Here is a 12,482-nt window from a genome sequence, read left to right as displayed (position 1 = left end):
CAATCCATGAGAATCCACTGGCTTGGCAGTAGCAAGAACCAAGCCACTTTTGCAAGTCTGGGACCTGCACCCATATGAGGGACTTGGAACAAGAGGGTCAAGAACCCTGGAACTGATAAAGGATATCCTACGCTTGGCAGTGTAGCACGACAAGCCTTGTGAACTATCCAATAACATAAGATAAGAAGTAGTCTAGGGGAAAGGAGCACAACCCTAGCATTGGAATCCTGTATTTTGGAACATTATTTTCCATCACTTCATTACCAGCAAACTGGGAACCCTCCTGTTGACTGAAAACACCAAGAACAACATTTATTTTGAGAAGAGACCATCCTTGCACAGTTATCTTAGATTATTAGTGTTGGGGACATAAATAGGTTTTGGGGCACGACAGTGACAGACTTTTTAATGTTGGTCTTTTTGACAATTTAACTAGTTTCCTTTGAGTTAGGGAAACCCCTCTTAGCTTTAAGGGTAGATAGGCCTTTTCTCAACCCCTTTTTATTTAATAAAAGTCTTTACCCACAAACATGCCATCACTGTGTCTGAGCCTTACTTCTGCACCTATACAAATGTAAAACCGAAAATCCACTAGAATTTGCCAATTATGGTTAGCAAAACATTGAGCCTATGCGAGTCACTGCTTAGATGCACATGACATCACATATGGCATCACATATGACAACGTAGATGACACGTACCCACAGTTCACACAGGGCATGAAGAAAATCACAGTTAAAGAAAACCATTAGCATTTCAAAATGGATATATGGAGACTTGTTTTGAGGTCCAACTCAAAACACAGCCAAAATGCACCTTAATCATTATTTTCAAAAGCTGATTTGTAGAATGTTTACTGCATTTAATGGAAATCAGATGCATTAAAAGGGCCCTTAGATTGTGGACAGGTAGTGACTCTGCAACCTTGAAACATAAACCTTCATCACAATGACAGCTAGCCTCTGGTGCTGCACTTTTGGTTATCAGACAAATATTGTTTTTCCACAGAGACAACTACAATGCAAATCATAATGGTTGAAATTAGTGAGATGGTAGAACATGATTTCAAAATGAAGAATGATTGTAAGTTTTGAGGGAATAACAGCCAACTCTAAAGAAGGTGTAGTTCCTTTAGTCTCTTTAAACTTTCTTTCTCACTGTGGAAAAAGGGGGAAAGGATTAGGCTTTCCATGGTTGCTGGTGGTAGGAGAAGTATATGGAGCATCACAAAACAAACTGTGGTCAGGTTTCGGCTAAACAAACAAGTGTTGGGGTTTTGAATCAGTGTTCTAGATCTCTTAAAACTGTAGCCCTGAGGCTGTCCCTCTCTTGCTTGTCACTGTGCCTCTGTCCCAAGTAGTCATCCAGTGTCAATTTGTTGTTTATAGTGATATGTAGGATTATTTAGCGCATTTTTGGAGTGCAGCGCCACTACATGGGATCAATGTGTAGCGTGTTTTTGGAGTGCAGCGCCACTACATGGGATCAATATATAGCGTGTTTTTGGAGTGCAGCACCACTGCATGGGATCAATGTATTGCTATAATGCGGTACAGCAAGCCATGTGTTGCCGGTGTAACATATGGATATGTAAATGGAGACAGGCTACTCAGTCAAAAACACATAATTTTTTTTCACATTTAAAAACGCACCATTTTTTTTTTCTCACCTGAAATGCCTCTGTTGCAGGAGACACATTAGAAGATTAATGAACTAATATAATTAACAGTACTAACATGATTCTAACTTGTTAATATCATAATGTGTTCTCCAAGTGCAAAATGAGGCAGGCTGAAACTCGACATTCAGAATTTTTTTTCCTTTCTCTTTCTCTGTGCTTTCCACGGTCCTTGCAAGGAAACAAAACTCGAATAAGCAGGAAATTAGTGGACACAGTTTCTTACTGAAAAGTGAGCTATTGTTTGAAGAAGGAGGGTATGACATGATAGACTTATTGGATGCACGTCACGTTAGGGGCTGTAACAGAGGTCTCTTGGTGCATCTCGGGGAGGAAGAAAGGCAGTGGACATTTTGCACTGCTTCGGTGAGGACTTGGCGGGAGTTGCTGTGGGGTTGGCTGATTGAGGGGCGTCGTTCCAGTGCACTGCTGACCTTCACAGGCTGGAGATTCCAGTCAATTAGCACTGGCTTGAGGACCAAAGAGTGCAGATTGGAACTGCATGTCCTCGCCGGGTGCTCTAAAAGGAAGCCCTGAGCCATTTTTAAGAAAGCGACCAGCCCAGAGAGTTCACGCTGCTGAACAGCTACAATTTGCTGGTAATTATCTTACACAAAGTGAGAGTTCGGTGTGTGAATGAAATCTATTTCAGTCAGGCAGCGTAGCGATAGCTGCATTCTAATGTTGCCATTCAGAAATGCAAGTCAACTGATGTACTGTTCTTTTTATTGTTGCAAAGAATCTAATGAAATGCCATGTATTTTGCAATTGTTTCTCTTATGTTTATTCTAGAAAAGACTGCCTCGCAAAACTGGTAATGTATGATTTTTTAAATGAAACTGATGCAAATCACAATCTGTGTAAAGGCTTCTATTTGCTTCTGTTTTTCTCTGGTGCAGTTAGTCCATATAACCTGATAAAAGTGGAGGTTATTAGGTAATATATGCCAAGCATCCCATGTGGAAAAAGTTATGTTATGAGTAATTATAAATAGCTATGTGCGTGGTTCCACTCAGTGTATATGTGTGTGTGATTTCTGAGTGGAACACAATCTGATAGTCTGCTGGACGTACATGAGTCAGCAGAGAGAGAGGCCTCTGGAAATAGTTTCACTAATGTAAATAAATTAGTGATTATACCACATGTTATTGTGAATACTTTATGGAAGCATAGCTCACTGGTGTAGATAAATCAGTGACAACAGCCATAAGTGGCACTTCATATGAAAATGTGGTGTTCTTGAATAATGTAGAAGCCTGAGGCCTCTAGAGATCACAAGAACGGTCTAAACAAAAGAAAGGGGTTTTGTATGTTGGGGCCACAAATAAATTATGCTCATCACTATACCACAACAAAATGCATACCATCTAAATGTTTCTGTGTACTGAAATAATGCATAGCCACGATACCACTATAATACCAAACCCAATCTGAATGCAAGGAGTGATTATTGCTAAATTACTTTTATTTTTGGTGGTAAGAAAATACTGCTAGGCCCCAAATCTACACAAAATACCCTACAGCTCCCAAGCACGTCTTTCTTTGTCTTTGCCTTTCTTAAAAGGTACAAGGTTTGTTGGGATGCCAGGCTGGTCCTCCGGGACTTCCTCAAACCAAGCTTCCCCACGCTGGCACCCTATGGTCGTCTGACAGTTGTCATGCATCAGACTCTAAACCAGGAATTTGACCCAAGCGTAATTTGGCACTCCCAAGGGTAATTTGGAACCCAAGGGTTCAAACGGCCGGTCCACCATCTTGAAGTGGGGTGGTTCAGCACCTGTGACTTCCCTACCCCAGAATCATGTGCCGGGCAGCAATGCTGTGCTGCTTCTCTGAAGTTGCGTTTCTCTTACCAGAAGTCTTTCCCTGCCAGAGCAAGACATCTCTGTGAGATATTCCACAAACATGGTGCTCATACTCACTGTCTATCTCTGCAGGGACACAACGCGACATAGTATGATTTCTGGTCAGGTCGTCTTCTGCCATATAGATGCAAACTACAACTTCTGCTTGGGCCGTATGAGGAATGTTTTTTGTTGCTATATGAATGCGAACCCTCAAGGCGAGGGATGGCTGGAGAGCCTCGGGGATCCCCCATACACCTCCTTAAGGGCCAGCATAGCAGTGCTGGTAGCAGTGCCAGACTCCCAGGGTCTCCAAGGATCCATCTCTTAGCCTCTTCAGAGAAGCACCTTCACAATATGTAATATGCATTGTGGCATCCATCTCTGATGTAATTGTATAGCAGGGGCCAATTATGGGTGCTTTGCTAACCATAACTACCAAATTGTAATTTTACATTGTAACCATAACATCCCAAAAACTACATTTCTAGTATCCCTTGCAGTTCTATCTGCTTGAGTAATCTGCGATCTGTATACTCTTAATTCCACTCCCAACTATCTTTTTTACCTTCTTCATACATCTTTGGGAAATGTTCTACAACTGCAAGCTTGTGCTCAATGAGCACATAAAATAAATTAATGACATAAAAGCCTTGCATTCATGTTACGGTTCATTTTCAATCATTTGTATGGCAGAAAATTGGGGCGGAAGCACCGTGCATTTCTGCTGTTTCCCTTTCTCTCTGCCATACAAATGCTCCAGCATTTTTGCTAGTATGGATTTTCATGGTGGCGCAAATGCTGGAGATCCCTATGGTGTTTATGCAACAGCATAAAGCAGGCAGACCCATAGGGATCCATTGTAAACACTGCCTGCCATGCAACATGCAAGTATTTCGGGAAGGGGTTCATTGTAATTGTGAACACTGCTGACAATGCACGCATGGTAAGTAGTGTTCATAATTGAAATTCAACCCTGCCCGACATGCATGCATGTGGGGCAAGGTTTAATTGTAATTGTGAGTGCCGCTTGCCATGTGATCATGGCAAGCAGTGCACACAAATAAAAGTAAACGCTGACTGGCATACGAGCATGCCAGGCAGCATTTACTAAATTGCATGGCTGAGTGCAAATGTGCAGGGTAAAATGCCGCATACACATGTGTACACTGTATTTTGCCATCCACTTTTTCACTCCACCATGCAAATGACAAAAATGTGAAAGCGGGGAGCCACCTACGTGTATGTCAACATGTAACAGCTTCCCGGTGCCAAATTATGTTTTGCTACAAAATGACCTCCCTAGTCTTCAATTTCTCAGCATTCTCTCCCACCTTCTTTAGCCATTCAGGTACTAGTCTCAATACTTTCCAGATCTCCCCCCTCTGTCTATCCTTCTTCCCTCCTTGGACACTATGGTCGAATTCCTTCTAATCTCCCTTCTTCATAGTTTTGGATACTTTCTTCGCTTCTTTAAGTATAACTGATTCCCATTCTATTTTGAGCCTGAATAACCCGTATGCCTCTTACTCCCTCTTGACCCCTTTGAGATCAGTTTTACTACTCCCAGTACTATCCCCCTTCTTTCTAATTTCATCATCTACTACAATCCCCCTTTCGGTGTCACTCTTCTCCTGGTAACCTTCACCCTTTTGCCACCACCCTCTTTCCCTCTACTTTCCAGCTCAATGCTCGCTTGATGTCTCCCAGCTTCTCCGCCCGTCTGAGCACCTTCTCCACCCCTCAAGAATCAAATTCTTTTTCAATTATTTCACCCTCTTCAGTCACCACTCTCCTTTTCCTTGCCTCTTGCTCAATGACTTGCCCTCCATACGTACATTCTCCAAACAAACTTCTGTCTCCACCCTCCGGTCTTTCAGCTACGACTCTAAGTAACTTTTCTGCCAGACTGAGCTTGTGGGCTTTTAGAGAGCTTATGGCCTGCCTCCAATCTCCAGCTGGTGAAAGGAGAAGTAGGTATTTTAATGGAATCGGATTGGTTGTCAGCCTACGCCCCTGCGGATAGCTTACAGCTCCGATGTGGCACCTGAGACAGGCTTGTCCCTAACCTTCCTTGTTTTCCCAATATAGACGGGCCTTGCTTTCCAGCCTCTTTCTGGGCTAAGGGAACTCGGGTGTGTCACTTGAGCCAGATGGGGTAGGGATTAGCTGGTGGGACACACCCCAGAGTATGGCTTGTAGTTCTGATGTGGGACTTGGGTCTGGCTACTCTCTCCTCTTGGGCAGTCCCCTGTGTGTGTGTCACGCCCAGACCCTTTTCCTGGGTTGGACTCCTTCAGCCTATCTGTACATAACTGTTTCACAGTAGAATCCTTGTTTGATTGGTGGCTGGCTGACTGTCAAGTTGTGCATCCTAATTCAGGCCCCTCTTGACCCTCTGTATATGTATATGGAATTCCTGCAAAGGTACGAAGGGAGCCGAATATGCAGGAGCTGCTGGTTCTGTAGGAACATTGTACATTGATTCCCTTAAACGTGCAGGAATGTCTATAGTGGCAATGTGATTGTCCCCTGCCCTGAGATGAGGACTAATTGGGATGTCACCGCCGATCATCCTCATACCACCCATGGATCCATCATCCACTAGCTTTGTGATGCACCCGGCACCAGTAGTTACACCACTGGAGGTCCCCAGAGCGAAGCAGGGAACTTAATGACACGAAATAGCCTGCATGTTTCTTATCAGTGGCAGTAGCAAAACATGTAAACAATACTTATGTACTTAAGGTCATGTACCAATTGCCAAAAGGAACCAAACACATTACATAAAAATCTCTATACTCTCTAGAAGTTTCCTAGAGTTACTATGCAATTAAGATATATTTGCATGGCATGAACTAATTTGACAAGAATGCACAAAAGCATTCAACTGGTAGAAAAATGATAAAGCAGAACTAAAACGTCACTGATAAAGTGGCAAAATGCCATTTCTGTATTCTATTTATGTCTTTTATGCACATTGGGTCTTCTATCAACATTACAGTATATCTGTTAACAAAACAAGTAGAATAATCATACCAGTTGTTTGGCCCAGTTTAATCTCCTCAGCCGTTCTGTCAATAAGAACATACAAGGACCACACGACACAGGTAATTGCGATGATATGGAATGTTACAGAGCACATTATCTTTCTTCTTTCACTTGATGTCATCTGCAGCTTTTCCCACTAAGCAAAAATGCATAAAGAAATCAATGTTATACTTGTATTCACCACCAGAAGCAGACGCTAAGACTTCAAGTCTAATAAAACATCTTACTCACCTGTTGTAGCAACTGTTTTCCTCCTACTGCTAAACCTGCTCTGTTTATGAGCTGCAGAGAATAGTGCTACCTCTTGAACTGCACTATTCGAAGAAACAAATCAGGACGGTAAACAACCATGTGCATCCCCCTTTGCTTATTCAAAACAGGCATAGGTGTATGCATTTGATCTGTGCATTTCAAAGCACATTCTGTTTGTGAATCCATGATATTCACTGAAATGCGAAGCATCCCCTCATCTGTGCAACGGCAAAAAGAGGAAAGGAATGGGCATCTGAATGTGTGCATCTATGATACGTGCAGTCATATGGCATTTGTTAAAAAGGTTTTGTCACAGAGGGCCTCAAAAACACACCAACACTCAAAGGCAGTTCAAGGGATGTTATTGAAATTATTGAGAAGAGGCTCACTATGGGCCATCCCTCCCTCTCTTCTCCCCTCAGTGGCTCCCTCCCTAACTCAGGTGTCCGTATACCCCAAGACGTAACTAGAAATCATTCACCCGTCAGCCTATTAAATGACTGGTTGGCAGAGATGGCCCAGAGGCAAACACATTGTCCATCTCACTTCCACTGGGAGCAATCTAGGTGAATCCTATCCTGGGTCCCACAATAAAACGGTTATCAAGAAGAGGTGACTTCCAATCACCAAAGCCTTACTCAGTCCTTCCTTGCACTCACTTTTACTCTTCACCCTGGTGTTCCAGCCTTCATTTCCCTTTCTTCTACGCTCTTCCCTCTCTTCCTCCCATTCTCCCTCTCTCTATTGTTATCCCTCTGATGTTCTCCTTTCTACTTTTACTCTCTTTATCTCTCTGCTACTACTCTCCCCTCTCTGATCTATCACTCTCCCCTCTTCACATTACTACTCTCCACTTTACATTATACTACCCCCTCTCCACTCTACTACTCCCCCTCGCCACTCTACTTCTCCCCCTCTCCACTCTACTACACTACACTCCACCCACAACTTCTCACTCACTCACTCTGAAAGTATTTCCCCTCCCAAGTACCACTTTCACCTACCAACCAATTCCTTACCTTGAGCATGGTTTCAGCACTTCCTCTGCTTTTTCTTTTGGTCCTCTGTCTACTCCCTTGACCAAACTCGAACAACCCATTCTGCCTTGATATCCATGTCCCTTTTTGTCCTACCCTTCCCCTTCCATTGCCTCTCCATTATCTGGTTCCAAGGGCCAACTACTGGCATCCTTTTCCACACAGGCTGGGTTACAGGTATACGAACACACACAGGAATAAACAACAGGGCAAACTGTGGCCTCTTTAGGCCAAAGCAAAACGTATTGTCATCCCTAACCATAGGGGTGGGGTATAGTGGTGCACAAAATACGGTTTTGTGGGGAAACAAGTTTCGAATGGGCGGGGTTGCCCTCAATAAATAATCACGTTTCGCAAGTCCAAGGAGGACGCGAAATCGGGGAATGTTCTGCCAAGTGGCAACCACCCATCAGGTCATAAATTGCTTAGAGAGGGAAAAAATCTCTCGTCGTGTTGACTCAAGCGCCTTATAGCTGACGTGAATGGTGTAAGGGCATTGGGATTTACATATGCTTCTTTATTAACCCAAATGTCTCGAAATCCTTTTCATGCGGGTGGTTGTCTAAGTTAAAACGTTTTCTAAAAAAAGGGTGATATGAGTAATCACAATGATAGTTTGTTTTGAAAAAACAAAGTCACTTTTTCCGCACTGGAGGTGCTAGAAACCCATTTGATGCTGGGTTATGGTCTTTAGTGTCTTAATATCCCCTCCTTGTTTTGGAGATATCATGAGATGTTGTGGAGGGGCCACAACAGGTCAGATCCCACACACATAACATGCTTTAAGCACCAACCCCTTTTTTTTCGTATGCAGGTCTGCCAGCATTTGGTAATGGCGACCCGCTCAAAGTATAGCCCATTTCAGTGTTTGTATGTCTGCCAGCGTTTAATAATGTCAGCTCGCTAAAGGTGTAGACACATCTAGAGTTCGTATCAGGACTAAACACAGCTACTGGGTTGCTGGTTTGGTATGCAGATTGCTCCACAGTCCTGCTAAATGTTCAATCAATTTCTCAGTTCATGTCTGTATCCCATAGAGTGTCTGGATGCCGATTTGATGTGCAGATCACTACGCGGTCTTGCAGTTCCTTGACGGCTCTCTCCTGGTTTGGTTGCTCACACTTTCCTCCTCCGAATTGCCATCTGGTATGAAGAAACATATCTCACACCCTATCTCTCAGGCAGAACTAGCTCTGGTATGCATATGCCCAGGTTGTCTCGGTGGAAGCAATGGTTGACACACAAGCAATAAATGCTGCAGAGGCTCTTCCTCATCAATCGAGTCACAAAATCTACACCTTTTCCTTTCACTTCCATTCAAATGTCTCGCATTTAGAATTTCATTTGGCCTCATAACGTTCAGCCTAAAAAACATGATTTAATTCCTTAATGATCTACTGGGAAATTTGTTTAAATAGCCTTCAAGATACGGATGAAATTTCCAAACTGAAGCTACTTGAGAGTAAATCTTGGATTGCGCAATAGATGTAATGGTCTCATTCCAGTCGTTGCATTTTAATATTTTTTTTACTGTGACGGGATTATCGATAAGAGTTCTAATTGATAACCCAAGATTGGTTAGGATGCTTTCGACCTCCTCCTTCATTTACATCATAAAGACATCAGACGTGTCTGCACCCAACCTACCATAGAGGTCTTCCTTTTTTAGCTATCACCATTTTCTCCATAAGGCAACTCTCTTCCACTGAAGAGACGATTTTAAAGATTGAAGGCCAAATTCATATCTTATTAGTTCTATCGGAATGCTTTTAGGCAAAAAGAACAATACTCCTCTCTATACTATTCCTTCTATGGTACGCAAATATTCCCAAAATTAATTTGCATAAAATTCCATACCATACAGGAGTCGAGGTGTCTCCTTCATTCTATAAAATTGTCTAGGGGGTGCCATAGAAAATTTGCCATACTTTGTTTCAATCAGACGTATCTGTCGTAGTGCTACCAATGCCTTCTCCTTGAGAATACTTTTAGATATAGGTACAGATCCTGTGGAGGTGAACGCATAGCCTAGTTACTTCAAGGCTGTAATACTTTTTAGACGTTTACCTTCACATGCCCAGGTCAAATTTAAGTGGGCCTTATTTCTTCTGCGCATCCTTATTATTACAGTTTTTGGCGGATTAATTTGGAGTTTTAGCTCATTCACAAAAAGACCAAAAGCATTTATCAATCGTTGCAAGCCAACTCAGGTGCTGTCCAATAGGAGGAAGTCGTCTACATACAATATCCAATTTAGGGCTACCCCTCCAATCTTGGGTTGAACCATGCCTCTCCCATCCAGGCTTAAACCTGCTCCAGAGGTATATAAATTGAAAATGGTAGGGGCTAACATACTCCCCTGTTTTAGACCCTTAGTAGTATCTATTCCCCTTGTTAGTAGTCCCATGGAATTCAGTCTTACTCTCCTTTTGGTTTCTGAATACATAAAAATAATCAGATCAAGCAAGTCCGCTTGTATACCCAACTCAACAAGCCTTCTCCATAGTGTTGGACGATTCACCATGTTGAAGTCCATTGAGAGGTCCATTGATGCTATAAATATGGGTTTGCGGGCTTTGCCAATTGCCTTCTTCTGAATACTCCTAAGAATTAGACCTCCACAGTCAGTCCCTATATATTTTTTAAAGCCAATCTGTTTGAAATTCAAAATGTTGTTCTCTTTATCCATTCCTGGATGTGATTAAGAATTAGAGAAGCAAAATTCTTGAACTCTACGTCCGCAATTGCAATTGGCCTATAGCTCCTGGGACAAAGTCTATTACCTTTCTTATAGGTAGGAATGACATAAGATTGTTTCCATGAATTGGGCATGGTTTTTGTTCTAAGAATATCCAAGAACAATAGATATAATATCCAAAAGCATAGCACTGCATTCAGTTTTAATATTTTATTTGAAAGATTGTTGGGACCCGGAGTACCCGCGTTCTTAGATATCACTATGAAGATTCTAATATTCTCCACAGAAATGTCCAAGTTCTAAGTTAACTCATTCACTTGATCTATAGTTCCTCCTTCTTTGCCATCATCCATAAATGAAAAGTGCTCCACCCACATGTTTTCAGCAATAGGGTTAATCAATTGATGTTCCTGTGTGACCTTCAAGTTATTTACCAATTTCCAAAGGTTGGCCTGATGGTGACCCCTCAACGCCATTAACATTGCTTCCCCATTTTGTTGAGATAGTATACCTTGTATTTTTGTCTTGCAACCTTTATCTTACTTTTGATATTTTCTAAGTCACCTCCCGTTTTTAAAATTTTTCTTATTCTTTTCCTCATTAGGGATTTTTGTTCTTATCAAAAGTATGTTTATGATGTTGTTTAGCCCTTTCCCTTGAGTTAGTAGTGATTGTTCAATTAATCAATTTAGCATGCAAATATTCAGGGAAGCTATCAACTGTATAAATTGATATCTTTGCTTCCAGGCTCAAGGAGTCATAATCAAGCACCACAGTTTCCGTAAATTTAATAGCTTTCTTTTGAGTCCATTTTATTTTGTTACCTCCCCCCACCCCGCACAAACTTCAATTCCTTCATAAAAATAGGTAAATCGAGGATCTTTCATGTGGCATTCAATTTTGATAGTAAACATTGAGTGATCACTGTAAGAAGACAGTTTTAGATCAAAATTCCTCAAACAATCATTTAGTTGACAAGAAATGAAAATATAATCAATTATAGAAGACTGACCTATGGATGTCCAGGTAGGTTGAATATTAGGGACCTTTATTAGGCCCCAACTTTTACTAAAAGCCAACCATTGGGCGCAACATACTTTTCTATTACCACTCTTGTTTGTTGAATCTCATACAGAGGCCAGCAGAACCTTGTCTTCAGGGGTTACTAAGTTGCAATCTGCATTAAGATCGCCTGCTAGTATTATATGGCCACCTAAATTCAAATAAAGCCAATGATGTATAATATCGCCCAAGATAACCAAAGCCTCTGCTAACTGGGAATCAGTATAATCTAACGGGCTCCAATATATATTAATAATCATCAAAAGTGAAATTCCTTTGTGACATTCCAACTTAAAGGTTGCTATCAACATTGCGTTCAAGATTTGCCAGTCTTCTAAATTTGTTATTTTTACTCCTTGTCTATAACCTAGCACCACATAACCCTTTGGGCGTCCACAAAGGCCTCCTTGTGCTTTCAAACATAGAACATCATAACCATCCCACAAAATATTACCTCTCACCCAAGTTTCCTGTAATAAGATAAAATCAAAATGCTGTATATCTTCCATGATTTTATCATTGGATAAGAGATGTATGTTTCCTCTCGAATTCCTCAAGAGTAAGCTCAAATTGCTCGGTAGGCTAAAGAAGTTTTCCCATCGTCTTTAGATGATCAATTGATTCTCCCTTGTCTGTCACATTAGGTTTCTGGGTGGGCATGGCCCCTACCTTACTATTCTCTTCATTCTTAGGTCCTTCACTAATCTTTGCCTTGTTCAGACTATCCATATGGGGTGATTGGTTGTAGTTAGTAACATCAAATCCACTTCTCTGCAAAGATCCCACCTCCTTCAGAATCAGCGATCTCACCAAGGGGGAGGGTATTACAAGTCTTACAAAATCGTATTTATTACGCTTTA

At 41.7% G+C, this 12,482-nt stretch overlaps 1 protein-coding gene across 5 annotated transcripts in view; it reads right to left on the bottom strand.

The window, feature by feature from the left end:
- Nucleotides 1-12,482, bottom strand: part of MARCHF8 (membrane associated ring-CH-type finger 8) — a 951,649-nt gene that overhangs the window by 178,758 nt on the left and 760,409 nt on the right. For all 5 annotated transcript variants that reach the window (XR_011268598.1, XM_069610553.1, XM_069610555.1 and 2 more), the window contains one exon: nucleotides 6,562-6,709. Coding sequence is in view for 4 of the 5 variants with exons in the window: in XM_069610553.1 (XP_069466654.1) it covers nucleotides 6,562-6,709 (148 nt within the window). In the remaining variant the exon portion in view is untranslated. The remainder of the gene's footprint in view (nucleotides 1-6,561; nucleotides 6,710-12,482) is intronic.

The sequence above is a fragment of the Ambystoma mexicanum genome, chromosome 8 (assembly GCF_040938575.1).
Source record: "Ambystoma mexicanum isolate Mex_15411 chromosome 8, UKY_AmexF1_1, whole genome shotgun sequence".
Taxonomy (NCBI): Eukaryota; Metazoa; Chordata; class Amphibia; order Caudata; family Ambystomatidae; genus Ambystoma; species Ambystoma mexicanum.
The sequence above is the reverse complement of the archived record's forward strand: the minus strand, read 5'-3'. Positions and strand labels throughout refer to the sequence as shown.